Source organism: Choloepus didactylus, chromosome 7, assembly GCF_015220235.1.
Source record: "Choloepus didactylus isolate mChoDid1 chromosome 7, mChoDid1.pri, whole genome shotgun sequence".
Taxonomy (NCBI): Eukaryota; Metazoa; Chordata; class Mammalia; order Pilosa; family Megalonychidae; genus Choloepus; species Choloepus didactylus.
In genome coordinates this window covers 140,066,353-140,092,689 of record NC_051313.1, presented here as the reverse complement: position 1 = coordinate 140,092,689, position 26,337 = coordinate 140,066,353, and the positions used below count along the sequence as shown (strand labels likewise).

Here is a 26,337-nt window from a genome sequence, read left to right as displayed (position 1 = left end):
CCTTTCCTAAAATGATTTTAAATGATTCATTTTATTCTCTGCTCTTATTTAATTTTTGATCATGTGGAGAGGAAAAAAACCAGAAGGGAGATGCAGGCAGGAAAAGGAGAAGGGGGGTTGGCGTATAGACTTTGCACAGCCCAGCATTTCACCTCTGGACCAATGAAAGAAACCTTCTCCTCTTGTTTCTCCACTCATTAGGTCTTGCTGCTCAATTCTTCTTTGCCTGTTTTGTGTTGGGTTGTTTTGTTGTTGTTGTTCTTGTTTTTTTAATTAGAGAAGTTGTAGCTTTACAGAAGAATCATGCATAGAATACTGCCTTGCCTGTTTTGACAGCATTCCTGGGCCCATTTGGCCTATTTCCAGGGAGAACACCAAGTAAATTTAGCTATGGGATTTTGACAAGAAATGTGGTGGAGAGTGTGTAAGAAGTTATAGCTTAACCTGAATGGCAGAACCCATTGCCATTACTCCCCTTTCTTGAGCAGAGTTCCCCTCAGCCCGCCTGGTTCTACCTTCTGCCATCCAGGTAAAGAGCACCTCCCTACCTTGAACAGAGACTCAGAACCCACAAATGCAGGACTCATGGGTCAGGAGCCCCTGGAGGAAGACCTTCAACACTTCCAGACCCATTGGGTCGGCTAGGTTTGCACTCACGTGTCCAAGAGCCATGGGAGCTGATGCTTCGGTTACGGGAACTGGACAGAGGTCTTGAGTTTCCTCATCTCAGCCACTTTGGAATCAGCTGGTGCCACACTTGCTGCTCCAGTGCATGCTCACCTTGCATCCTGTGCAACAGGAGGATGATAACAAACAGGATGAGCATCGTGGTTATCACCAGCTTGCATTGTGGTTTTAGAGGAGCTATCTTTCCAGACCCTCTGGAATTAGTTTTTTCTGTATCTCGGCTTGAGTGCTAAGAGTTAGTGTTCTCATACCCTCAAAGCTGCATGATCCTAAAATTGTGATCTACTTTCTGCTCACATCCCCCTCTTGTCTGTTTCTGGGACAAGTATGATCACCAGAGTTTTGGCTCATTTGGTAAACATGTTGGGAGCCTCTTGCTATTAGCTGGCACTGTACAAGATGCCAGGGATATGTTGATAAATTAGACCTGCTTCCTCTTCTCCAGGAGAGGAGACAGTTACATAAACACGACATGCAGCACATTGTCTTCAGTCTTGGTTTCGTCATCTCTAGAACTGTGGTAATAACAGTGTCTACCTCACAGTCTTGTTTTTTTTTTTTTAATTCAGTTTTATTGAGATCTATTCACATACCATACAATCATCCATGGTGTACAATCAACTGTTCACAGTACCATCATATAGTTGTGCATTCATCACCCCAATCTATTTTTGAACATTTTCCTTATACCAGAAAGAATAAAAATAAGAATAAAAAATAGAAGTAAAAAAGGACACCCAAATCATCCCCCCATCCCACCCTGTTTTTCATTTAGTTTTGTTCCCATTTTTCTACTCATCCATCCATACACTGGATAAAGGGAATGTGATCCACAAGGTTTTCACAATCACACTGTCACCCCTTGTAAGCTACATTGTTACACAATTGTCTTCAAGAGTCAAGGCCACTGGGTTGGAGTTTGATAGTTTCAGGTATTTGCTTCTAGCTAATCCAATACATTAAAATCTAAAAAGGGTTATCTATATAGTGCATAAGAATGTCCACCAGAGTGACCTCTCAACTCCATTTGAAATCTCTCAGCCAGTGAAACTTCATTTTGTTTCATTTCACATCCCCCTTTTGGTCACGAAGATGTTCTCAATCCCACAGTGTTGGGTCCAGTTTCATCCCCGGGAGTCACATCCTTGCAGGCTTGTTTTGAGGACTAAATTTGTCAGTCTATGAAAAGTGCTTAGGAAGATATCTGGCACATAGTAGGCACGATATGAGTACTGATTATAATTGTTCTCGTCATTACTCGTTGCCATATTATTACCATTCTCGTCATCTTTGCACACCCATGGTGAGTACAGTGGATACGGAGTGGAAAAAGTGGTGTAATGGTCAAGGAACGTTTCTGAAAAGACGTGGTCTGTGAGTCAGATCCTGAAGGGAAAGCAGGAATTGACAAGTAAGACAAAGACAGAATATTCCAAACTGAGGGAAAGTAACCAAGGCCCAGGGTATATCAGGTATTTGGGGGAACCGGGGTGAGGGTGGAGGCCCACAGGCAATGGTGAGAAAAGCAGCCTACATTCAGTGGGAGTGAGAAGGCAGGAAGCCTGGGGGGCACCCCTGTAGTTTCTCTGTGAAATGGGAAAAAGAAGTCTGCTGAGGTGGGGGACTTGGGGAGACCAGGCAAAACTGAAGCAGCCCCCTGGGGAGAGTGTGACAGACACCTGACCAAGGCCTCTTGTTAGGACTCAGTGGGGTACCAAATAACCAAAATCCACAGAGAAACATGATCCAGGCCTTGGAAAAGACTCTGGCCTTGTGCTTTTCTGGTACAACAGGAGAGCTTATTTCCCCCTTGGGGAGGCAGAGCAGACTCACAGGGCTACGTGTAGACACGAGGTGGTGAACTAAGCAGCGGACAGACATGAAGGGCCTGGGAGGATGTATCAGGAAGCTGGATTTTATCTTTTTAGGCAATGAGCCATTGGTGGGTTTTAAACTGAAGAGTGACCTGGTCAGATTTGTGCTCTAGGGTTGTCATTTTAGGACATTAAATGGAAATTAAATTGGAGGAAAGCTACACTTGAAGTAGAAAGGGAGTAGGGAAAAAAAAGTCTAAATCCTCACAGGCCGTGGGAACCAGGAGGTGCTGCCCACTCTGGGCACCAGGCGTGGAGTCAACACTGGCCCTGCCGCCTGGTACACAATGGCATCCCCTACTCCTCCTCTGCCGTGCATTTTGCAGCCATGCTTCTCCTAGGCAAGCCCCACCCGCACCCCCAGTGCTGGATAATTTCCAGGAATTACGGGGGCCAAGCAGAGCACAGTACAAAGTCTTCCCAGAGAGGCCTTGGAGCGTCTCTGGGAAGCTTCTGTGATGCTGTCATTGAGCCACGGGATAGGTTCTGTGCAGGTTCCCTGGGCCCCCAAAATGCCCACAGAAGCTTCCTTCAGGTGGGTTCAGCCCACCTCAGACGCCGCGGTCACGATCAGCCAGCCCAGCCACCACGGTCACATGGTGCCCTGCACAAAGTTTTGCACAAAGCCTTCTGCAGCCCCTGCACCAGGCACGCCAACGCTCCCTCTCTGTTCTAACCAGTCCTCACCAAAGCAGGCCTTTCGAATTTCCAGATGAGGGGATCCAGGTTGGCAGCGGTAAAGTAATTAGCTGAGGGATGCACTGTCAGTGGACTTGACCCTAATTCTGTGTCTCTTGGAAAGTGTCAGTTGAGAGGATATTTTGCATTAGCCAAAATCAACTTCATGGCATATCCCAAGACAAGTGTCTTTCCAGGTTCATGTGTTTCCAAGAGCACAAGAGCTGTGAACGGTCCCCCTTCCTGCTGGCTTACCATCTGGGCTGCTCTTGGGCCTCCGTCTGACTCAGGTTGAGGCAGGCACAGCTAGCGGATGGTTCCCGAGGGCCTTGCAGCCAGCAGGCTCTGAGAAGGAAACAAAAGCTAGCGGGTGTTTTCTGAATACCACTCCCCCATGCATTTTATCCTGGCCACAAGGCTCTTACAGTGTTTCCAAGTTGCCGCCGAAGCCCCCAAAACTCACCTCTGCGTCTCACCCTCCTTCTGCTGCAGATCCTGGCGCCCCTGTGAAATTGCCTTGTCTGCCAGTGAAACTGTCGCCTCCGCTACCTCCAAAGAAAGTCATGATCTGTATGCCCTTGGGGGGGGCAGACCTCTCCCTGGCATCCTACGCCGCCCAGAAGGGGGGCCCGCAGGGCGTGGCCCAGCACCACCACACGGTCCTGCCGTCCCAGATCCAGCACCAGCTGCAGTACGGTGGCCACGGCCAGCACCTCCCCTCCGCCACGGGCTCCCTTCCCATGCACCCCTCTGGCTGCAGGATGATCGAGGAGCTGAACAAAACCCTGGCCATGACCATGCAGAGGCTGGAAAGGTAATGGGGGGTGGGGTGGGGTTGTGGGGAGTTGAAGGGGAGGGCTGGGAGGCTGGGGTGTTTGGACTGTGACTGGGGACCAAGAAGACCAAGGCAAGGGCTGTCTCCACTGGGAAATGAAAACAGTTTAAAAGTGAAACCAAACCAAGAAATGAATGTCAATATGGAAGAGAAAAAATAACATTGCCGTTAATGCATAATGGGTGCAGGGTTTCGGCTAGGGGTGATGGGAACGTTCTGGTAATGGATGGTGGTAATGGACATCGTGAGTGTGGGGAATCCCACCACTTGGGAGGGCGTGAGATGGGAAAGCTCATGTTATATCTGTTTCCACATTTTTTTAAAAAAGAGCAACTGAAGAGACAATGACAGTTACATGCAACACATGATCCTGAACTAGATCTGATAATAGAGGAGAAAAGGCCCAAAAGGATGTTATTGCGACATATGGAAAAAAATTGTTAAAGTTCTCGAACTTGATGACCGTAGTTAAGAAGATTACATATGTGTATATCCTTGTTCTTGAGAAATGTACATGGAAGTATTATGGGTTCAAGGAACATGATGTATACAGCCTATTCTCAGGTGTTTAGGAAATAGATAGAATATAATAGAAAAATGCATTGATATAGATAGGAAGAAAGGAGATGGATGGATAGATGGATGGACGGACAACAGACTCATAGATGAATGTGTAAACTGCTTGTTACCCATCTGCAACCACATAGGTACAAAGATTGAGAACAAGCTTTTACAAACTTGTATAGCAGTTTGACAGAATCATTTTATGAATCTAGTAAATAAAAAGGTTTTCGTTTTTTGATATCTTATTATATTTTGCAAAAGCCTCAGTTTGTGATGGGCTAAAAAATTAAATTAAATTAAATTAAATTAAATCTGGTTCCTTCACCACAGATATTCTGAAAACCACTGCCCTGGGTAATAAGTAAGAGGGCCACCCCTTTAAGCCTGGGTCTTCCCAGAACTCTTTCTACTAGAGCACGACTTCTTTCCTAAAGGAAACTAGCAGTCAACATCATTTCCTACCTCCTCATCCACTGTATAACCAGTAAACTTATGTATTTCTCGGGAGCTTTACTCATCTGGAAAAGATACTCGTGACAACATGCTAGTAGGGTATGGCTCAATAGATTTCCATTTAAGGCATGCGATTTTTAAATGTCCAGCTAAAAGTACTAACCAACAAATTACATAATGTTTCTCAGGTCAATCATGTCTATGTATATTTGTAGGATATTTCAGCTGAGTTTCTCCAAGCAATGGGTAGGTCTGTTGGAGGAGGGTCAGGTTCTTTATTGAAATGAATCAAAGAGAACATATTGGGGAAGAGGGCATGAGGGGTGTACAGGTGTGGACTTGGCAGGGGGGCGTAGGTGGTCTCCATGCTTGGTGCCACCCCCAGGCACTCATTGCCTCCCTCTGTCTGCCTCACCTCCCACCCTAGGTCAAGGTATAGGGTTGTCCCAATGGACCAGCCAGGACACAGAAAATTAATGCTTGCATCACTTTGACAAGACTGCCCTTCCCCCAGCAATTTCCAATGACCCCAAAACACACTGCAAGAAGGAAGAAACATTATTGAACACTTAGACATTCTGCCTCCAAAGATCCTTGGACCTCCCCACTGTTTGGTCCATCACTGCCCTCTTGAGACCTCATAGAACATGGACTCTAGATCATCAGCCCAGATCCTATAGTCTGAATCTAATGAAAACTTTGTAGATAATGGAAAAATCAAATGATGAATTAAACAGCATGAACACCTGACTTTGGTATAATAGTCATCTTATGATTGAAAAGGACCTTGGAGGCCATCGAGGCAAACATCAGTCTTTTGCCACATTCCTGACAATTCATCCTCTGATCTCTGCTTGAATGTGATGAACCTCACTAGGTTCCAAAATAACCTTTTCCATGGTGGAGAAGGTCTCACTGTTACAAAGTTCCTTCTTATGTTAACTTCACTGTTCTACCTATTGTAACTTATCCCCACCAATCTTACTTCTTATCTTTCTTTCCTCGGAAAGGCTATCAACATTTCGAAGGTAACTTAGCCATTTCCTTTTTGTAAGGGCTTCTCTCTTTTAAGGTAGCCATCCCAAGTTCATTTAACCATTTATTAAAAGAGATGGCTTCTGGGCCCTTTACCATCTTGTTCACGTTCCTCAAGATTACTTTAAATTGTTCCGATTTTATGAAGACATTCTTACTTGTTATCTGGCCCTAAATCTCCTCGATGGCAATAGAAATGATGTGTCCTCACTTCCTGCATTCACTCTCTTGATTTGAGGGAGACTGCAGAGAGAACCAGAGACTAGACGAAGCAAACTTCAAGGGTTCGTATTTATCCAAAGTCCAGAGCAATGCAGAGCTGGAGGCGGCCCCAGCATCCTGGCCCAGTGTATGGGTTCCAGAATCTGCAGGGTTTGAATTCCAGAGACACCCCTTGTTAGCTGTGACTCTAAGCATGGTGCATTTGACTCTTCATCTGTAAAACAGAGTTAAAAACAACACCAGCCACATAGGGTCATTTGGGAGGAACAAATGATTTAGTCAATCCAAAAAAAGTCAGTTTATTCCATGGCACATAGCAGGTATTCAATAAATGAGAGCTGGAATTAAGCAAAATTATATGGCATGCAAAATTTGTCTTCAGCATCCCTGAAAGGCATATTCCAAATAGGTTTGATCCAATCATGTGAAGACTTTTTATTTTTTTTTTTGCTTGTTTGTTTGTTTCTCTGTTCTCAGATTAGATTATCTTCATTTGTTTTCCTCACCACTGAGGGTTCATATCTTTTTTTGAAGGTGATGTTTTATAATTACAAATATTATGCATTTAAAAAAATTTTTATTATCTGCAGTAAGCGCTGCAATCTAGTTGGCATTGATTCAATTCAGACTTAAAGTCCTAATCTGCCACAGATTTTCTTTCAAATCTTAATTCATTTTGTTCATTCTCTGTGGTTTCGTTTCCCTGTTAGTAAAAAGAAAGTGGAAAATATCCCCTCATTGACCCCAAAGGAATTTTAGGAAGATTGTTAAGGTAATGAACTTTAAAGAAGTCTTACCCTGCTCAATTAGAGGTAACTTCATACTTCCAATTGCTCTCACCAGAAACCCTGGGGTCACCCTTGACGCCTTTTTCTCTCTCCTACCCCGTGTCTGATCTGTCAGCAAATCTCATCAGGTCTACATTCAAAATGATCTAGCAGCTGCCACTTACCACCTGCTCCCCTTCTCTAAACTTCCATTGTCTCTCACCTGGTTTGCTCCACTGTCCTCCAAGCTGATGTCTCACTTTAGCCCTTGCCCCCTTTCTGTCTATCCTCAACACAGCAATCAAAGGGATAGTGCTCAACAAAAATCAGATCTTGGCACGCCTGTGTTCAAAGCGTTCCAGTGGCCTTCCAGCTCACTGAGAGCAAAGTTCTTAGCCCAGCCAGGCCCCTGTTATTTCGCTCACTTCATCTGCTACCCTCCACCCTGCCCACTCCTCTCCGGCCACAACAGGCTTCTCTCCAGTCTCACCATTCTTTGGACGCTGTAGACACACTCCTTACACAGAGCCTTTGCATGGGCTGTTCCCTGTCTCTGGACTGCTGTTTTTTTGACATCCTCAAGGCTCCCTCTCTTACCTTCCTCAGGTCTCTGCTCAAATGTCGGCTGCTCAGTGAAGCCTTTTCTGACCTCGCTGTCTCCCATTGCAGCCCTCCTCCCAACACAGCCAGCCCCACCTTTATTCCTTTTGTAGCATTGCCACCATCTAACAGTCAGCATCACTCGCCTTTTATTTTCTTTATTGCTCTTCTCACCTAATCGAACATACAATCCACAGTGATGGGAGAACTGTCTTGTTCACTGAGCAGGCCCTGGCTTACAGATGCCATAGGCTTTCAATGAGTATTTGAATGAATGAATAAAAGAATGCAGAGCTCCTGGTAACTCCTTATGATATTACTTTAATTATTAATCTCCCTATTTTTGGATATTTAGGTTGTTTCTGATTCTGTTTTTCACAGTTGAGCTTTGAGTTCTCCCAAGACATATGTTGTATAAATATTAACTGGTGATGGTGATGGAGAGATGTTTTAACTTCCCGGCTGCTAAAACAAATACCATACAGTTGGTTAGCATAAACAGTGGCTCACAGTTTTGAGGCCAGGAGAAGTTCAAAGTCAAGGTAATGCTTTCTCCAGTAAATTAGCATTCTGGGGCTGGCAGCAGGTGATTTTTGGTCCTTGGCTTTTCTATCACATGGCAGTGTTCATCGTGGCTTCTCCTGGCTTCTCTCCATCTGACTTTCACTCTGCCTTTAAAGGACTCCATTATTCCAGATTAAAGCCCGACTGATTCAGGTGGGGCCACACGTTAACCCAAGTAACATCTTGAAGAGATCTTATTTACAGTGGGTCTACACCAACCAGAATGCCAATCAAGACCAAGAACATTCCAAACTGGGGTGCACAATTCAATCCACAACAGGAGAACATGATTTTAACCTTTTATATTAATTTTTTTATCCTAAAATTATAAACTGTTCCCTCCATCTGGAAAGTATTCTCCTCTCTCTTCTCTACCACCTGCCCAATGTTCCTCTGCAAAGAAAAATGCTGTTTATTCTTATTAAATGCCACGGCCTGCCCTTCTGAACCTTATGGTTGCCACACCCTGAGCCCTGCCCCACCTTCCGGGCTGCCTCTGATCTGCACGTACCCCTGTTAATGTACCTTGCATCGTGTTGTTTGTTTCTCAGTATGTCCACTTTTAAATGTGAGCAGGAACTATCCTTGTCTCCTCACTCTACTCAGCAAAGAACTGTTTGTACTGAGGAAGTATTCAGTAAATATTTATTGAGTGAGTTTCATAAAAAGTTATCCTGATGTTTGGAATAGAAGGCTGTCTCAATCTATGATTATGGTTCATCTTTTGTTATACACTCTGCTAATTACAGAAACAGACTTCAGATAGGGTTACGTTCCTAATTCCACTGTCAAGTCATGCCAGTTTTGCTTTGTTTTGTTTATTTGGTTTTGGTGCTGGGTTTTTTTGTTTGTTTGTTTGTTTTTTAGCTATGATGAGCTAAGTAAAAAGTTTCTCCTTTAAAGTTGAGACTAGGTCTTTGCTTGTTCCATTTAATAGTATCAAACTAGAGCTGGAGGTACTCTAACTTTATGAACATTACCCATTGAGTATATTGTCCTCTCATTTAATTCTCTTGGTGCAGATCTACCATATAAGACAAAATAGGGAAAAAAATAATCTTACATACCTGCTCTAGGAAATTGTTGAGGTGCAGGGATGCATATTTGATTTTCCAAGTCTTCACTATCCTCTGACTAAAATTGAAAGTTCGATTTTCAGAAGTTTACACTGAGACTTGAAAGACAGGAATAGTGCGGTGAAAAGGGAGAAGGGGAATGAGTCAATCTTGTATGCAGATTAGAGGAAAGAGTGTATTAGAGAGCAGACTAGGTAGGTTCACATGTAAACAATAATTGAGATCTCTGGGTTTGAACTGAAAAAGCAAAACGCTAATGAGTTTTCATTCCTATTATCATTCATTTGTATCAACAACCAATTGATATTGATGATATGTTACTTCCACATATTGGGTTTTGGTTTAGAAAATTTAAGTGCAATACATTTAGCTCTGCTGAGATAAATTTATAACACACGAGCCTTGAAAGTGGACAAATAAATAGATTTCTAATAATTTCATTCCCCATCTAACTTTTCATACCCCAGAATCCCTGAGCAGATGTATCAGGAAAGCCCTGACATTTGCCAGGAGAAAATTTCAGGCAATCACTGTTGATAAGGATTTTGAAACCTTGAGTGAAAACAGGCTCTACAAAGAAAAACAACAGTACTTGTGTTTGCTTAGCAACAGGCAGATCAATCAACAGTTCCTTACTGAGTACCTCTTCTGGGCCAGTCTCTGTGCTTAGTTAGCACTGGGTTTAGAGCACTGAGCAAAATATAGGGCATCGCTGCCCTCAGCAAAACTTCAAGTCTGCTGAAGAGCACAAACCATGTAGGTAAATACCAGTGAGGGGAGCAGGGTGCCAGGAGGATACACAACAGGGGCTCAACTGCTCTATGGAACATAAGGTAGAACCTAAGAAACCATTGCAGAGGCTACTGGAGAGTCTCAGGAAAGATCAAACTATCAGTTCTCCCAAATGATTACTCACATTCTTACCTAAAGAAAAATCTTACAGCTCAGGTCATCTGCTAAAGATTCTATAACTCTGAGTTTAGACGTACTGAAGTAGGTTGTTGACTTTAATATGAATGTTTTTAGAAATAGAATGGCTTTACTCCTGCTAGGATGTTAGATGTACATCTGTGTTAACACAGTAGTCCAGTCTAGCAGTGGTCAACTAGACCCAAGAAGCATTCCAGAACATTCTCAATTCAACTTAGCAACACCTATTGAGCACCGCATGCCAGGTATTTTGGTAGATACACAGTAACAAAACACTTAACATTCTTTCTTTCAAAATAATAACAGTGATAAATTTAAGCATATAGTTTATTGTTGTTTGCTTATAATGTCCCTTTTTTATATTTATATATTTGTTAGGACCTCAATTACTAACAGTCAAGAATATTAAAAAAGGAATAACTCCTACATTAAACAGAAGAAATTGAAATTGATAGCCCCAATATCCCTTTGACTTTGAAAATTCTACTATCCCATGATTATTTTAGGCCTTTCAAAGAACACAATACAGTTTATAATCCTAGTGTAAATATAGTTCGTGATAATTACTTTTCTTCATGTTACCTCAGGAGTTACTGGCAATTCTAAAGAATGATTCTTCGTCCTGAACTACATGATTCCCAAGGTCTCTAACAGCCCTAACAGCCTAAAGATTCTATTTTAATTCATAATTACCTCATTGGCTTATGTTAATCATGTTTTCACCTACAACTCAGGGTAGTCTGTGATGATAAGATGTGCTTCAGTGCCCTAGCAAGAATGAAACTCCAAATACTTACATCCTATTTGCTTGCAGAGTGGCATTGGTTTGAAGAAAAGTTCAGTGCTTTGTTCATAGTATGGCAAATGGAAAACATCATTAACTGAAATGTATTTCCAGGAAAAATTCTCTTTCTTACATTGAAGAACATCACTTCAAAATCTCATGCCATTCTGAGTTGATATTTATTCCTACCTTTATGAGGGCATAGTTATCATCCTCTTACTTTAGGTCAGTTCTTTGATTTTAAGGCATGTATTTATGATCTTTGTGGTAGATTGAGTTACGTATGCCAGAAAAAAATTATTCTTGCTTCTAATCCACATTCCTATGGTTTTGTTTTGTTTTTTTAATTTTTTTTTATTTTGAAATAAATTCAAAGTTACATGAATAGTTGCAAAAACAATACTAGCCCCATACACAGAATTCCATCATACCCTGACCCCCCTCCCCCGATAGCTCAGTCAACCAACTTTAACACGCTGTCACATTGCTATTTCTTTCCCTCCCTATCTATCATCCATCATCTATTTCTCTGTCTTCTGAACATATGAGAGTTAGCTGCACACATCCTTGAACATACACTATAATTCAAGTATGTACTTCCCATGAACAAGAACATTTTTTTACGTAATTCCATTAAGCGCAGCTAAGAAGTATAAGAGAATCAACAATGATACAAAGCTTACATTCTATATTTCCTTTTCCTTATGTCTCAACTGTGTCCCTTTGAGCCACCTGTCCTCTACCCTCCAATCCCATCCAAGTTCATCCTTAGCATTCAATTGTCATCTATTTAGACTGTCTTTTTTTTTTTTCTTTCTTTCTTTTTTCAATTGTGGAAACATATATACAGCCTAAATCTTCCCCTTCCACCCCCTCCCTAGCCTTCCATTAGTGGGATTAATCACCTTTAGAATGTTGTAATGCTTTTTCCCACCATCCATTACTAGAAATTTCCCTTCACCTCAAACAGCAACTCCACCCTCATTTCTTAACTCCCCATTGCCCCTTCCCCCCATTTCTCTTAATCCAAACTCTACTTTTCATCTCTCTGGTTATATTCTCTGATAATTTCTTTGTGTTTACTGTGGGGCTTAAAATTAACCTCTTTAAATCCCTATCAATCTTGTTTTTCTTTGATATCACCTTCACTTCAATAGGACACAAAAACTATGTTCCTATACTCCTCCATTCCCCCACCTTTTTATAGTTGTCTAAAATTACATATTTTACATTGAGTTCAAAACCATTGGTTTGTCCTTAGAGTTTGTGTATTTTTTATCATGTAGGAAGTAAATAGTGGAGTTATAGTTCAAAAATTATTGACTTCTATTTGTATTCCATTGTGTTTGGAGAATATTCTTTGAGTATATTCAATTTTTTTTTTTTTTTTTTTTTTTTTTTAATTTCTTGAGGCTTGTTTTACGTCCCAGCTTATGGTCCATTCTGGAGAAAGATCTGTGATCACTAGAGAAAAATGAGTGTCCTGGTGATTTGGGATGTAAGATACTATATATGTCTGTTAAAATTCTCTGTATCTCTTTCTCCTTTCTTTGTCTCTCTGTTGGTAGGGCTTCCTTTAGAATCTGAAGTAGGGCAGGTCTTTTATTGGCAGAGTCTCTCAGCATTTGTTTGTCTGTGAAAAATTTAAGCTCTCCCTCAAATTTGAAGGAGAGTTTTGCTGGATAAAGTATTCTTGGCTGGAAATTTTTCTCTCTCAGAATTTTAAATATGTCATGCCACTGCCTTCTCGCCTCCATGGTGGCCACTGAGTAGTCACTACTTAGTCTTATATTGTTTCCTTTGTATGTGGTGAATTGCTTTTCTCTTGCTGCTTTCAGAACTTGCTCCTTCTCTTCAGTATTTGAGAGTCTGATCAGAATATGTCTTGGGGTGGGTTTATTTGGATTTATTCTATTTGGAGTTCGCTGGGCATTTATGCTTTGTGTGTTTATATTGTGTATAAGGTTGGGGAAGTTTTCCCCAACAATTTCTTTGAATACTCTTTCTAGACCTTTACCCTTCTCTTCCCCTTCTGGGACACCAATGAGTCTTAAGTTTGGACGTTTTATTTTATCTATTGTATCCCTGAGATCCATTGCGATTTTTTCGATTTTTTTCTCCATTCTTTCTTTTGTTCTTTCATTTTCTGTTCTGTGGATTTCTAGGACACTGAGATGTTGTTCAGCTTCCTCTAGTCTTGTATTGTGAATATCCAGGGTCTTTTTAATTTGGCCAACAGTTTCTTTTATTTCCATAAGATCTTCTATTTTTTTATTTACTCTTGCAATGTCTTCTTTATGCTCTTCTAGGGTCTTCTTTATGGCACCTATATCCTGGCCATGGTCCTCTTGATGTCCTTTAAATCCTTTGCCATGTTTTCGTTCTTCGATTGTAGTTCTTTGATTAATTTTGCGAGGTACAAGGTTTCTTCCGAAATCTTGATTTGTGTGTTTGGAGCTGGATTCTCCATATCGTCTGGTTTTATCATATGCATTAAGATTTTCTGTTGTTTTTGGCCTCTCGGCATTTGTTTTGCTTGATAGGGTTCTTTCAGGTTGTATCAAAAAAAAAGGATATCAATCTAATTTTTCAGTTTGGTGACGTACACTTTCTCTAACTAACCGGCAGATGGCGTCTGTGAGTCACCTATATCCTTCAGATCAGTTCTCAACCTTTTTTCCACTGAGTGTGGGGAAATGATTCTTGTGTATTCAGTTGGAGAACTCAGTTTGGGTGTGTTGCTGGAGCCGTCCGCCCTGAATGTGGGGCATGTGTACGGGTGGCCAGGGAGGAAGGGCAGTTCTACTGTTCAAATCTCCCAGGTTCCAGGAGATTCAAGGCTGCCGCAAGAGTCTAAGCCTTCATTTCAGTTCAGCCCCAGACCTTCTCTCTTGGTGTCACACAAACCACTGGACTTGGCATGGTGCCCCTGGGTTCTCCGAGCGGATCCCCCCTCTCAGCCGCGATCCTCCCTCAGCCGAGGGGGATGCTGTGCTACGTCATCAGTGTGTGGCATCCCTCAAGGGAAGCCCTGAGCCGCTGGGCTGTGCCGCAGGGCTCTCAGCTCGTTTCAGATTGCAGAATGTCTGAGGCTGTCTTTACTGCAATGCCTTGTGGGCTGAGAACAGCTGAGGTTTTCTCCACAGAGAGAGAGCGAGGGACAGAAAAACTTCCAGGTTCACCCGTCAGCCAGATATAGCACCCGATCCTCTGGGCTCCCTATCCTGAGACAGATATGTTCCCCGATTCTCCCAAGGTCAGTTGTCACCAAAAGCCTCTGTCTGCTTGTTAGGATTCGCTGTCTGTATTGAGCAGTTAATATTAAAACCTCACTTGGAGCTGGGCTGAGAAAGTGCACAGTGCGGCTTCCGTGAGGGAGGGGCTCTCGGCTCTAGGTTCTTGGCTCTCAGCGCGGGTCCGCAGTTTTACTTACAGATTTTATGCTGTGATCTCGGGCATTCCTCCCAATTCATATTGGTGGATGTTGAGTGTACAGTCACGTTTGTCTCCCCGCTGTTATTCCAGGTTATTTACTGGTTTTTTGTTCATTCATGAATTGTTCTGGGGGAGACTAAGTCTTCCACTTCTTTCTATGCTGCCATCTTCCCAGAATCCACATTCCTATGGGTTTGAACCCATTGTAATTAGGATCTCTTGAAGATGTTATTTTCAGTTAAGGTGTGGCCCAACTGAGTGAGGGTGCGTCTTTAAATTGGAATTGTAACAGACGCCTTATAAAGAAAAGCAGGAAGTCAACAGGAATCCAGAAGAAAAAGAAGAGGACATTGTCATGTGACAGGAAAGCCAAGGAACCCCAAGGATCGCTGGCAGGCCATCAACAGAATGCCACAGTCTTTGGGGAGAAAGCATGGCCTCACTAATACCTTAATTTGGGGCTCCTTCTGGCCTCCAAACCGTGAGCCAATAAATTCCTGTTGTTTAAGCCAGAACCTGTTTGTGGTATTTATGGATCGAAGTTCAGGCAAAGTAAGACAGCCATTAAATGGTTGCATGTAGATATTGTTTTTCAGTTTTAACTGCATTTCAAGGGGTGTGATGAGTTTTCTGTGCAAGTTAATATCATTGTAAGACATCCTCCCCTGCAAAGTTGGAGAGCCAGCTGTTTGGTTAAAGGAAAGCAAAAATGAGACTCTACCCAACCAACTGTCTTAAGGGGACATAAAAGGAACTAGATTTTCAAAAGGAGAGGATCTGCTTCTGAATTCCTTGTAGGTACTTCAGGAAAAACCCTGCCCTTTTGCCAGCGCTTAAATACTTACTCTTTGATCTTTTTGGAAACCATTTTCCAGACCAAAAATAAGAAAATGCTAAAGGGAGGGTTTTGATAAATTTCCAGTTAATATCCATAATGACTGGTTATGTTAAATGGCAGGCATTTAAGTGCATCACTAGTTAAGATAGCAACAACCAACATTGAAGTTGACAGAGCATATTGTACCAGCATTGTCCTCTGAGCTTGCAGTGCCCTGGGAGGTGAGCAAGTAGATTTCTCCATTTAGCTGATGAGTTGCTGAAGACCAAGATGCACAGCTAATGACTGGCCCCACCAGGACTCAAAACAGGCTCCCTTGCTCCATGTCCTGTGCTCCTGGCACTGCCCACCCAGCCAGACCTGACCTAGGACGTTTGCTGATGTCTAGAGATAGAGTCATGTAGGAACGCCACCACTGTTTGGTTCCTCCATCAGCCATGGAAAATGCCAGGAGGAATGGTCTATTGGTTGGGCCCTGTGTGCCCGATGGTTTTATTCATCACATCCCAATCCTTGTATTTCAGAAATGTAGGTCATTGGCCCTTGGAAGGACAGAGAAAGGGTTATGAATGAATTCATTTAAATCCATTACTGCTGCTGGATAAAAGAAACTCAAAATACATTCTCTGCTGAGGATGGGTCAGTATCCTGGTCTCTATATAGAATAGCATCATTTCTTGCTGACTAAAGCACAGCACAGAAACAAAAGCTCTAATATTGGGCTTCTTAGCTTAGAAGACCAAACGTAGGCCATGGTAAAACCCTCAATATGTGCATGCTTTCTTAAAATGACGCCGGTTAACTCTTTTTGGGGGTAGCTTCAGTGCTTATTCCTGTCATTTTTCAGCCTCAGGCATTGCAATTTGTAGCATAATTTCTTACACATTTTTGGTCTCCAAGAGGAAAACAGCTGATTGCTCTCTATCCTCTCTAAAAACTTGCCTACTGACTCGTGCAGACTAAATTACCAAAGCTGTTTCTGTGCAAGATTAATTTCATTTTCACTGTCATATTTAGAGATAATAAATATACTCTGTCCTTTGAGATTCTTTTTTTTTTTTCATTTTAACAATTGGTGCATTTGAAATCAGATGCCAGAAAGCAATATCTCATTATTCCATGTTTCATTTAGAAATGATAGCGAAATTGTTCCCTGCTATTTTTGAGAAAGATTAGGGATTTAAAATAGGCAGTGCTTTTTAATTCTGAAAAAATTCCTGTTGCTGATTCCCTCCCGGAGTTGCAGGGATTTTTGACAAATTGTAATTCCCCGACCATGTCTGGGTCATGATGCTCTGCTACTTAGATGTCTACTACCATGTGATGGGGATAAAGTGATGATTATAAAGCTCCCTTGAAAAGGGAACAACTGCTGAAATGACCGTAAAATGTCATAGATGGTTTGGTATTCATCTCTATGAATTATTAAAAAATGATTCATAAGCACAATTCTGCCTTCCCTTCACCCGGTAATGATCGTAAAAGGGATTCCCTAGAAACATGCTACCCATTTTCAGAGAAAAGGAATTGAATTGGTAGGAAAATGGAGGGAAAAAAAATATGTATCTGAGGACACAATTGTGTTCCTAACCTGTGTGTTTTCTTGATGGGGATGACGAAAGGGAGAGAATATAAAGCTTTCCATTTCCCCAAGGTGTCATGGAAAAACGAAAGAGAAGACAGTTTTAATTACATGCTTTTTACACAGTTTCAAGCTCTCTGAATCTTTCTATTTTAAGTGTCTCATAAGTAGCAAACCTTCTGCTTTAGGTAAATTTATGTTCACACTTTCCTGTTCATTCATTTTATTCAGAAAGGAAGATATGCAGGCTCTTCTCTCCTCTGGGGAGACAGTGAGGACAAAGCAGAGTCCTTGTCCTCATGGAGCTGATTTTTTAGTGGCAGAGACAAATGATAAATCAATAAGTATATAATATGATATTAAGTGGCACTGGGAGCTCTGAAGAAAAATAAACCAGGGGGATGGGAGGAGAGCAATGGTGATCCCTTTTGATCCTCAAGAAAATAGGCCATTAAAGTGACCACAATAAATATGAATACAGTCGCACTCCCTCTTTTTATTGACAATACTCCATTATTCAGGGCTTGGGAATTATTCTCCTCCTCCCTCTTGTACCCTGTTCTCTCTGCACACCTGCTCACCCCAGTTGTGTGTTACTCATGCTAATGCTATTCTAGACAGAATTCTAGAATTCAAAGCCACCTCTGTTGCAATAATAGCTCTAACCATGGGGCTCTTCACTGCACAGTTCATAGCAGAAGGGTAGTTGGGTTGTGTGACCATCTGCTATTCTTGCTTTTCGTTAGACAGATAATCATTGCATTCCGTATTTTTTAACTTCTGATGTAAATGGCATTTCATAGTCAGCATTTATATAGACTGAAAAGTAATGGGCCTTGCCGGTTCTCTGAGAGAAGGCAGCATGGCCAGTGGAAAGAGTTCAGGGTCCTGGAGTAGAAGACTTCAGCCTACATCCTTGCCGGAGTCACAACCAAGGGCCACATCCATGGAATAAAGATAATAGGAGTCATCTTCCTAACTTTGCAAGTTTTTGTGAAGATTAAATGAGAATACGGACATTTACCAAACATTTTTCAAGGGCACGTAGAGGACCATTTGTGTTAGCTGCTGAAATTGTTTTTGAAAGACGCCCTCCTTCTTCATCTTGAGCTCTGGAGCCCCACTGTCATATTTAATTAGTGGAATGGAAATATTCCAAAATGGTGCAACTGCCCAACATCTTGTGAATGTCATGGAACACTCTTCAGTTTCTGTACGTTCAACCATATTAGGTTTGTCAGGAAAATTACATTGTTGTTACTGTCTATATGATTGGAAACAGAAGCTCGTTCTTTTTTTGCCCCCTTTCCTGGGTTCCTAATATTGGGAAGAATATTGTAGGGCCTTTGATGTTCATTTAAACTCATTAGAGAAATTCAGTATAGGAAGAAACCTTATAGACCACATTTAGCCAAACTACCTTACCTTACTAAACAGTCTTACTCTGGACATTCTTAATTGAAGTCGCCTGGCTGCCTTTGTGGGGTTGGAAAACATAATAACCTTAGGTTCACTCATCGTCTGTTCACATGTAGTCCTGGGATGGGAAGACCTTCTGTGGATTTCTGTGCCATATCTCTTTGGGTTACCTTCCTGGGAAAGAGAACTCTAGATCACTGTTTTTAATACCTTAATTCTCGTTTCACAAAGATAATTTCACTGCAATAGCAAGATTCTCTCTAAGGGCTGGGGATACTTACTCTAGTGAATTAAGTGATGGGAAATGGAATGTGGCCTACTTTGATGCCAAGCGACTTCAATTCCAGTATTCGATTGGCTTTTCCACCAGTTCTGAAAATGAGCAGAATGATGAGGCTCGGACATGAAGATAATTAATTACCAGCCTCTGTGTTTGAAAGGCTCACAGTCAATGTGGGGAGATGGATGCCTGGACACAGACTTCGTAATGTGACAGATGCTGTAACAGAGGTGGGGGCAGAGTCTGTGGAAGCACAGAGAAGGAACTGATTCCCACTGGAAAATCAGAAAAGGCTGCTCCAAAACTATAGTATTTGAGCTATCCTGGAAGTGGGTAGGATGCTCCAGGCCAAACTCCAGTGCTGAGGATTCTGGGGGGAGGAAATGGCAGGAGCAGAGGAGGGAGGCTGGTGGTCCACAGCGTGCTTGGGGAGTGCAAGTGGCTTAGTGTGGCTAGACCGCTGGGTACACGGTAAAGAGTGGTAAAAAATGAGAATGAAAGGAATTTTGGAGCCAGATGGTAAAGTGCCTTCCAGTCCATACCAAGGAGTGTGGAGTTTATCCAATCTATGATAAGACCCCTCAAAGGCCCTTTAATCAGGAGAGTTACATGATCGGACCCGTTTGACAGCAGTATGGAAGGTGGACTGGGTGGTGGTAGGGAAGGGGAAGGTTCTGGAAGCAGAGTAAGACTAGGAAACATTGCAGGACTGCTGTATGGTGACATCACTACAACACTAGGTTCTGAAGTCCTACTGCCTGGGTTCAGTAATGATGCACCCCTCTAGCAGTGTGACTTGGTGTGACCATTTTAGAATGGGCAAGGGGTAACAATAGCACCTATCTCATAGGGTCATTGTGAGGGTCAGTGTACCAAAATGTAGTGCAGTGCAGGTCTTAAAACATGTCAACTTTTATTATTGTTATCTGCAGTAAAAGTTCAGCCAGGAATTCAGAATGAGATGCTTATGTTTGCCTGCAGTTTCCTTAGCTAGTCAGCCCAAAAGGAAGAGAATGGTGAACACAACCCGTGAGCAGTGAAATCCGTTTGGATGCCAAGCATACTGAATGCTTAACCCCGAACAGTTTTGATGCAATTGGTTTAGAATAGATCTATATATATATATATGCATGCACAAACACATCAATGGTGATACATAAGGTGATTTTAGGACAATATCTTATAAGTTTTTAATAGTATGCATTTGTTTTAAATGTGTATATATATATATATATATTTAGTGTGGAAAACCTATGATTACAAAGATATTGGTGAGGATGGGGCTGAAGTAGTGGGTTTTTTTTTTAAAGACTTTTTTAGAGGTTGACTTCTAAATGCAAAGTAAATAATAGTGTAAATGGACTTCAAATATGGCACATGTAAAAAATAAGGAAGGGAGTGGGAGTATGACTGGCGTTTAGGAAGCATTAGTTTGGACCAGAGGTCAGCAAACTTTTTCTATAAAGGGCCACATTGTGAGTATTTTGGGCTCTGTGGGCCATGTGGTCTCTGATGCAACTGCTCAACTCTGTCATCACAGGGGAAAGGCAACCATGGACAACAGGTAAACAGATGAGTCCCTTCACTACGTGGCCACTCTACACCCAGCATCAAGGTGAATCCTTTCAATGCAGAGTCCCAGGGGTGGTGTGACCATGGTAAGGTAGAACTCTGTTACTTACCAAGGTTATTACAATTTAAAATATTCTCTTTGCCGTATCTGCTGCAAGAATGAATACCATTCTCAGTGACTAGACTGTCTATATTCTAGAAGATGTCGACATCACACTGATGGGACGCACGGTTTCTATGAACGGCCCCTGAGAAACCCTATGGAGAGACTTTAGTCGCATCAACGTAGAACTCAGTCTCCTTGGGAAGAAAAAAAAATGAGGCTTCAGGTTGACAAATGGTGGGGGAATAGAAAAGAGCTGGCTGCAGTTCACACCATCTCGTCAAGTACAGAACATGATCAAGGATGTTACACTGGGCTTCCGTTACAAGATGAGGTCCGTGTGATCACTTCCCCATCAACTTCATTATTCAGGAGAGAGGGTCTCTGGTTGAAATTTGAAGTTTCTTGGGTGAAAACTACATGCGCAGGGTTCAGATGAGGCCGGGCATTACTTGTAAAGTAACTCAAGCCCAGAAAGATGAGTTAATTCTTAAAGGAAATGACATTGAACTTGTATCAAATTCAGCTGCTTCGATTCCACAAGCCACAACAGTTAAAAACAAGGATATCAGAAAAATGTTGGATGATATCTCTGATAAAAGAACATTTCAGCCCACTGGGGAATAAGATCTAAGAGTAGACCAGCTATGGAAACAACAAGATACCGGATGATTCCTAAGATCTATCTGTGGTATTTAAAAATGCAATAAAATGTATCTATTGGAGAAAAAAAAAAGAGTTAAGTACTTATCCAATTTGAAAACATGCTGTTGCCAAGCCATAATGTTTCCTCCATCTTGTACTTATATGGTTAGTGGGTTTTTTTTTTTTAATCTGAGTACCCAATCTATACATATCACAGTTTCATTTTTGGTTACAGCACACTGTAACAGAATGGGTTCCAATCCCAACTCCTTTTCCTCCCTAGATCCTCACTGGCCTATTAATTACCCATGCAGAGCCTTAATTTCCTGCTTAATAAAATGGGGGTAAGAGCATCTCTCTTCCAGGATTGATATGAAGATTAAATGGGATACTGTGTGTGAGAGTTTCTATAACAGTGGCACCCAGCAGTCCTTCAACAGATGTTCATTTTTCCCTCTCTCCTTCCTTTCCTCCTCTCCCTTGGTTCTCCCACATATTTCATGAGAATGCCCTTTGTGCCACTTTGGATATATTATGTCCCCCTGAAAAGCCACATTCTTTAATGCAGTCTTGTGGGGGCAGACTAGTCTGTTGACTAGGGTGGGACCTCTGATTGGATTATTTCTGTGGAGGTGTGAACCCTGCCCATGGAGGTGGGTCTTGATTAGTTCACTGGAGTACTTAAGTCAGCTTGAGAGCCAATGCTGACGCTGATGCTTGGAGAAGCTTGGAGATGCAGACAGAAGGACATTTGGAGGTGCTAAGCTAAGAGATGAAGCCCAGAGTTTGCCCCGGAGAAGCTAAGAGAGGACCCCCAGAAGCTTAGAGAGGAACGCCCTGGGAGAAAGAAGCAAGGACACACAGGAGCCGAGAGAGAGGAGCGAAGACAGATGCCAGAGACATTTTGTAGAAAGCCATTTTGAAACACAACCTGGGAGCAAAAGACCACCAGACACCAGCCACGTGCCTTCCCAACTGACAGAAGTGTTCTGGACGCCATCAGCCTTTCTTCAGTGAAGGTATCCTCTTGTGGATGCCTTAGTTTGGACACTTCTATGGCCTTGGAACTGTAAATTTGCAACCTAATAAATCCCCTTTATAAAAGCCAGTCCATTTCTGGTATTTTGCATAACAGCAGCTCTAGCAAACTGGAACACCCTTTCTGCTGTTATCGGAGACTCGATGGAAGCCCACCCAAGTCAGGGGTTCCCAGAGTCCTGTAATACACCATTAGTCACCTCGCTGAAAAATTTCTAAATGATCCCTTAATCAATGCCCTTTGAATATGATTTGTCAACCATTTACGAATGCACCTAAATATCGGTGAGTCCAGCCAATATCTTTCAATCAGGCAAAAACAGTAAACAATTACTGAGTGTCCACATGGTGCCAGACACCAAGATAGGCACCAGACACAAACATGATTAAGAGGTGGTCCCCACCCCACCCCCAAAGTTGCCTACGGCCTTGGGTCGGGAGGGGTGACAATAAGCTCACAGTTTAAGGGAGCGCCTTCCAGGCCGCGAGCCTGCAAAACTGGGAAGCAGTAGATGCCTACTTCCATGTGACTGAGGGTATATATGGAGACAGAGGTGAGGAGGGGGAATGAGGCTGGGGTAAGAATTTGGATCAGATTGTACAGGGCTTTGTATGGTGTGTTACGTTTAAACTACTGCTTATAGGCTAAGTGTTTTCACTTTTCTTTAGAAACGAGACCCTGTATTTGGAGCAAATCGTTAAGTGATGGCTCCATTATATAAAACCAGTGCTGCTGAGACTGAAGTTATGCTGTGTGCTCCCCTTTCCGCCTACCACCGCCGGAATGGGGGTGGGAGAGTTTGGAGAAGTGTCTGTGATGTTTAATAAGGTGCTGCATTTAACTTGATTTAGTTCTTTGCCTCGAATATCGTAGCTCATCGTGTGTTAATTGGATTTTCCATTCGTGCCATTCCTTAGCACTCCAGATCTTCCTGGAGCACTGTATTTTAAAGCCTGCGGAGGCATTTAACATTCTAAAGAGTAGATCTAAGTTTTAGAATGGGTCCTCTGGCAACAGTGTGTAGAATGGACTGAAACTGAAGGGTGTTTGAAATCATGTGAAAGGCCATCCGTTGTAGTTTGCCAGGGCTGCTGTAACAAAGTACGATAGACTGTTTGGCTTAAACAATGGGAATTTATTGTCTCACAGTTTTGGAGACCAGATGTCCCAAACCAAGGTGTTGGCAGGCCCACGCTTCCTCTGAAGACTAGGGTTTGATGGTGGCTCACAGGCAGTCAGTCTCTGCCTCTGTTAACGGCTCACCCATCTCTGCCTGTCTCCTCCCCCTGTATCCAATTTTCCTCTGCTTCTAAGCCCTCCAGTCTTATGGATTAAGGCCCACTCTAACTCAGTTTGGCCTTATCTTAATACGATCTCTGATGATCCTATTTAAAAACGAGTCCATATCCAAGGACCACGGGTTAGGGCTTGGACATGTCTTTGTGGAGGACATAATTCAATCCATAATACCATTGCTGTAACAAGCCAGAGTCTCATTTAAGGCCATGCCAATGAGGCACTTTACAAGCATCAGCCCTACAAAGAAGCTCTGACTGACCCAGTTTGGAAGCTGAGGCTCCAGTTAAATAATTTTCCCAAGATCACAAAGATGGTAAATGGCAAAACTTGGACTTGGACCTATGTCTTAGCTACAAAAACTAAGGTTACATAATAACTTTTCCAGCTTCCTTAGCTAACTTCTCTACTCTCATTTGTCTTTCCGTGCTATCCTGAGGTTTTCCAAAGTTACCAGATGTGTAGGCTTTCCTGGGTTATCTTCTTCCCTTCCTCAGCACCTTCCTGAAATGCAGTTGACATTCAGTGGATATTTATTCATAGACTATTTGAAAGCCCTTTTAGTGGATTCATCTAGCTTTCTGGAAAGACCTTCACCCTTATGAGAAACTAGGCATTCAGTCCCAGGCAAGCTAGATTCATGCTTCAAGTAGATGACCTGATTGGCCAGGCAAGTTCTAAATCCACCGGATTCCCAGCAGGCAGTTATTTGTCACCCTAGCTGGTCCCTATTGCACAAGGCTGGTAGAATGTTCCCTTATACATACCAAAGCTGGAGATCCTCCTTATAATCCATCCTATTCAAGACGGTCTCACACCACCCATGTGTCTTTAAGGGAAGAGACACCATAGTCTCCTGTTTATCAAAGACTGCCAGTGAAGCTGTTTCGTATCTTCCTTTGCATAATATTTCTCCCTTCTCTGTCCTCTTGAGTCAGTTTGGAGTCTTTGCCTTAAGGAAATCCAGCTTTTTTTTTTTTCCTCAAAAAATTCTTCCCACCATACAAGAAAATCTACTGCCTGCTTTTCATCCTACTCCCAAATGTCATATCTGTGCCTTTGTAGGAACCATTGCTAATTAAACTGTAATGAGGAAGAGTAGGGGAGAGGCAGGGGTGGGACAAAACATGAACCAGGGAATTTACATTTTGGCCTTTTCCATCCCTACTTCCCTTAATCCAAGCACTGTTGAAGTGCAGTGGTGTCTCCTGGGGGGCTGCCTTGTGGGGCAGTAACTCCACAACCAGTCCACCTTTTCATCAACTGTAATATTTGTCATCCTAGAGGCCATCGATCACATACTCTAACTTCCTGCTCACATTGTCGTTTGTATTAAACTTCTAATACATAATGAGATGCTGTGTTTTTGTAAATATATGCTCCTATTCAGTGGCTGAAGGATGGTTTGGTGATTTTTTTTTTTTTTTAAGTTGATTTAGTTCACTGCCTTGAACTTCAAAGCTTCTAATGTGTTAACTGGATTTTCCATTTGTGGCAGTGAAGAATTATGTGAAAAATGGCAAAGAGAAAAATAGCCCTTTGGAAACAGTGGAAGGAAGGAAGTTAATTGAATTTAAATTAGACATATCAATAATTTAAAACATAATTGAAAGTTTCAAAGGAGAATATCATGCATTCATACATCATAAGAAGATTTCTTTTAGATACAATAGTCAAATGTAAATTTTATTGATATATGGTAAAGCCTCATACTCATTTCCTTATGAATGTCCAACACTTTTGGATGGTAAATGCATTGAGTTTCCACTGGGTTTAGAAATTCCTTAAATGAAAGATATAAATTCCACTTTGAATTAATCTGAAAAGGAATTATGAAATTTCACTGTGTGTTTCTGGCTCACTGTTATTATATTTGCTGAACTTCATTTAGAGCCTGCCGTAAAATGGACTCTAAATTGTTACAGGATCCTGAGTAAGATTCTATAAGCAAACTAACTACTTTATTTTTGATGATACACATTTCCTATTTTTCCTACAATGAACTTGCATGGCTTGAATTAGAAAACAAATTTTTAATTTAAATACATTTTTTTAACTGAGTTATCTCAACTTTAGAGGTGAAGCCAAGAGCAACATCGTGTTAGGGTTCTCCAGAGAAACAACCAACAGGGTATACCCATATATTAAAAGATTTACTTTGAGAAATTGGCTCATGCAATTGTGGGGGATAGTAAGTCTGAATCCCATAAGGCAGGGACAGTTGATGTTGAAATCTTGAGTCCAAATCTGTAGGGGAGGCTGGAAACTCAGAGCTAAGAGTAAAGGGTATCATTTTCAAGCAGAAATTCTGATCTCTGGATCCCTCAGTTCTTTGCTCTTAAGGCCTTCAACTAGTTGGATGAGGCCCACCCACACTGTGGAGGGTCATCACCTTTACTGACAGATAACTGATTGCAGATGGTAATCCTATCTACAGAATACCTCCACAGCAACATTAAGGCCAGTGTTTGACCAAACAGCTGGGCACCATCACCTAGCCAAGTTGACAGGTAATATTAACCATCACAGTCATCATCATCACTTAGAAGATTATCCTACAGAAACTAGATTGGTCCTACTGTGGCGTCCCACTGAGGGTCTGACACCATCCTTGGGAGAGAAGGCATACCTCCTACATCATCCCTGAACATGTTCACCTTCATGCCTCGGTCTCCAGCTTTCACTTCATTCCACCTCTTCTCTTTTCCTGCATCTCCAGCCACAACATTTCAAGCATTCTCACCAACACTTGGTCCCTACCCATCACCTTGGATGGCTTTGCAGTCTGGAACCTCACACGTTATCTTTGTTTCAGACATCTCTAGCTTCATCATCAAATTAATCCTTTCCCCTCTGCCATGGGACACATGGGTTACAAGCGAATCTTCCTTTGGCCCATGGAGATCATGATCTTACTCGGAAATATCTGTGGAATTAGAATTCTTATTTCCTGTTCCTAGCCACTAGCACCATCCTAAAATGATTAGCTCTTAAATAAGAAATGGGACTTTAATTGCTTAGTAGACCCTTTGTCTCTCAGGCCTGGACAACTGTTTTAA

The 26,337-nt window shown here is 42.1% G+C and overlaps 1 protein-coding gene across 8 annotated transcripts in view; it reads left to right on the top strand.

Annotated features, from left to right (window-relative positions):
- PHACTR1 (phosphatase and actin regulator 1) overlaps positions 1–26,337 on the top strand; it is a 581,688-nt gene that overhangs the window by 503,044 nt on the left and 52,307 nt on the right. For all 8 annotated transcript variants that reach the window (XM_037842145.1, XM_037842144.1, XM_037842148.1 and 5 more), the window contains one exon: positions 3,732–4,053. In XM_037842145.1, the coding sequence (XP_037698073.1) occupies positions 3,732–4,053 (322 nt within the window). The remainder of the gene's footprint in view (positions 1–3,731; positions 4,054–26,337) is intronic.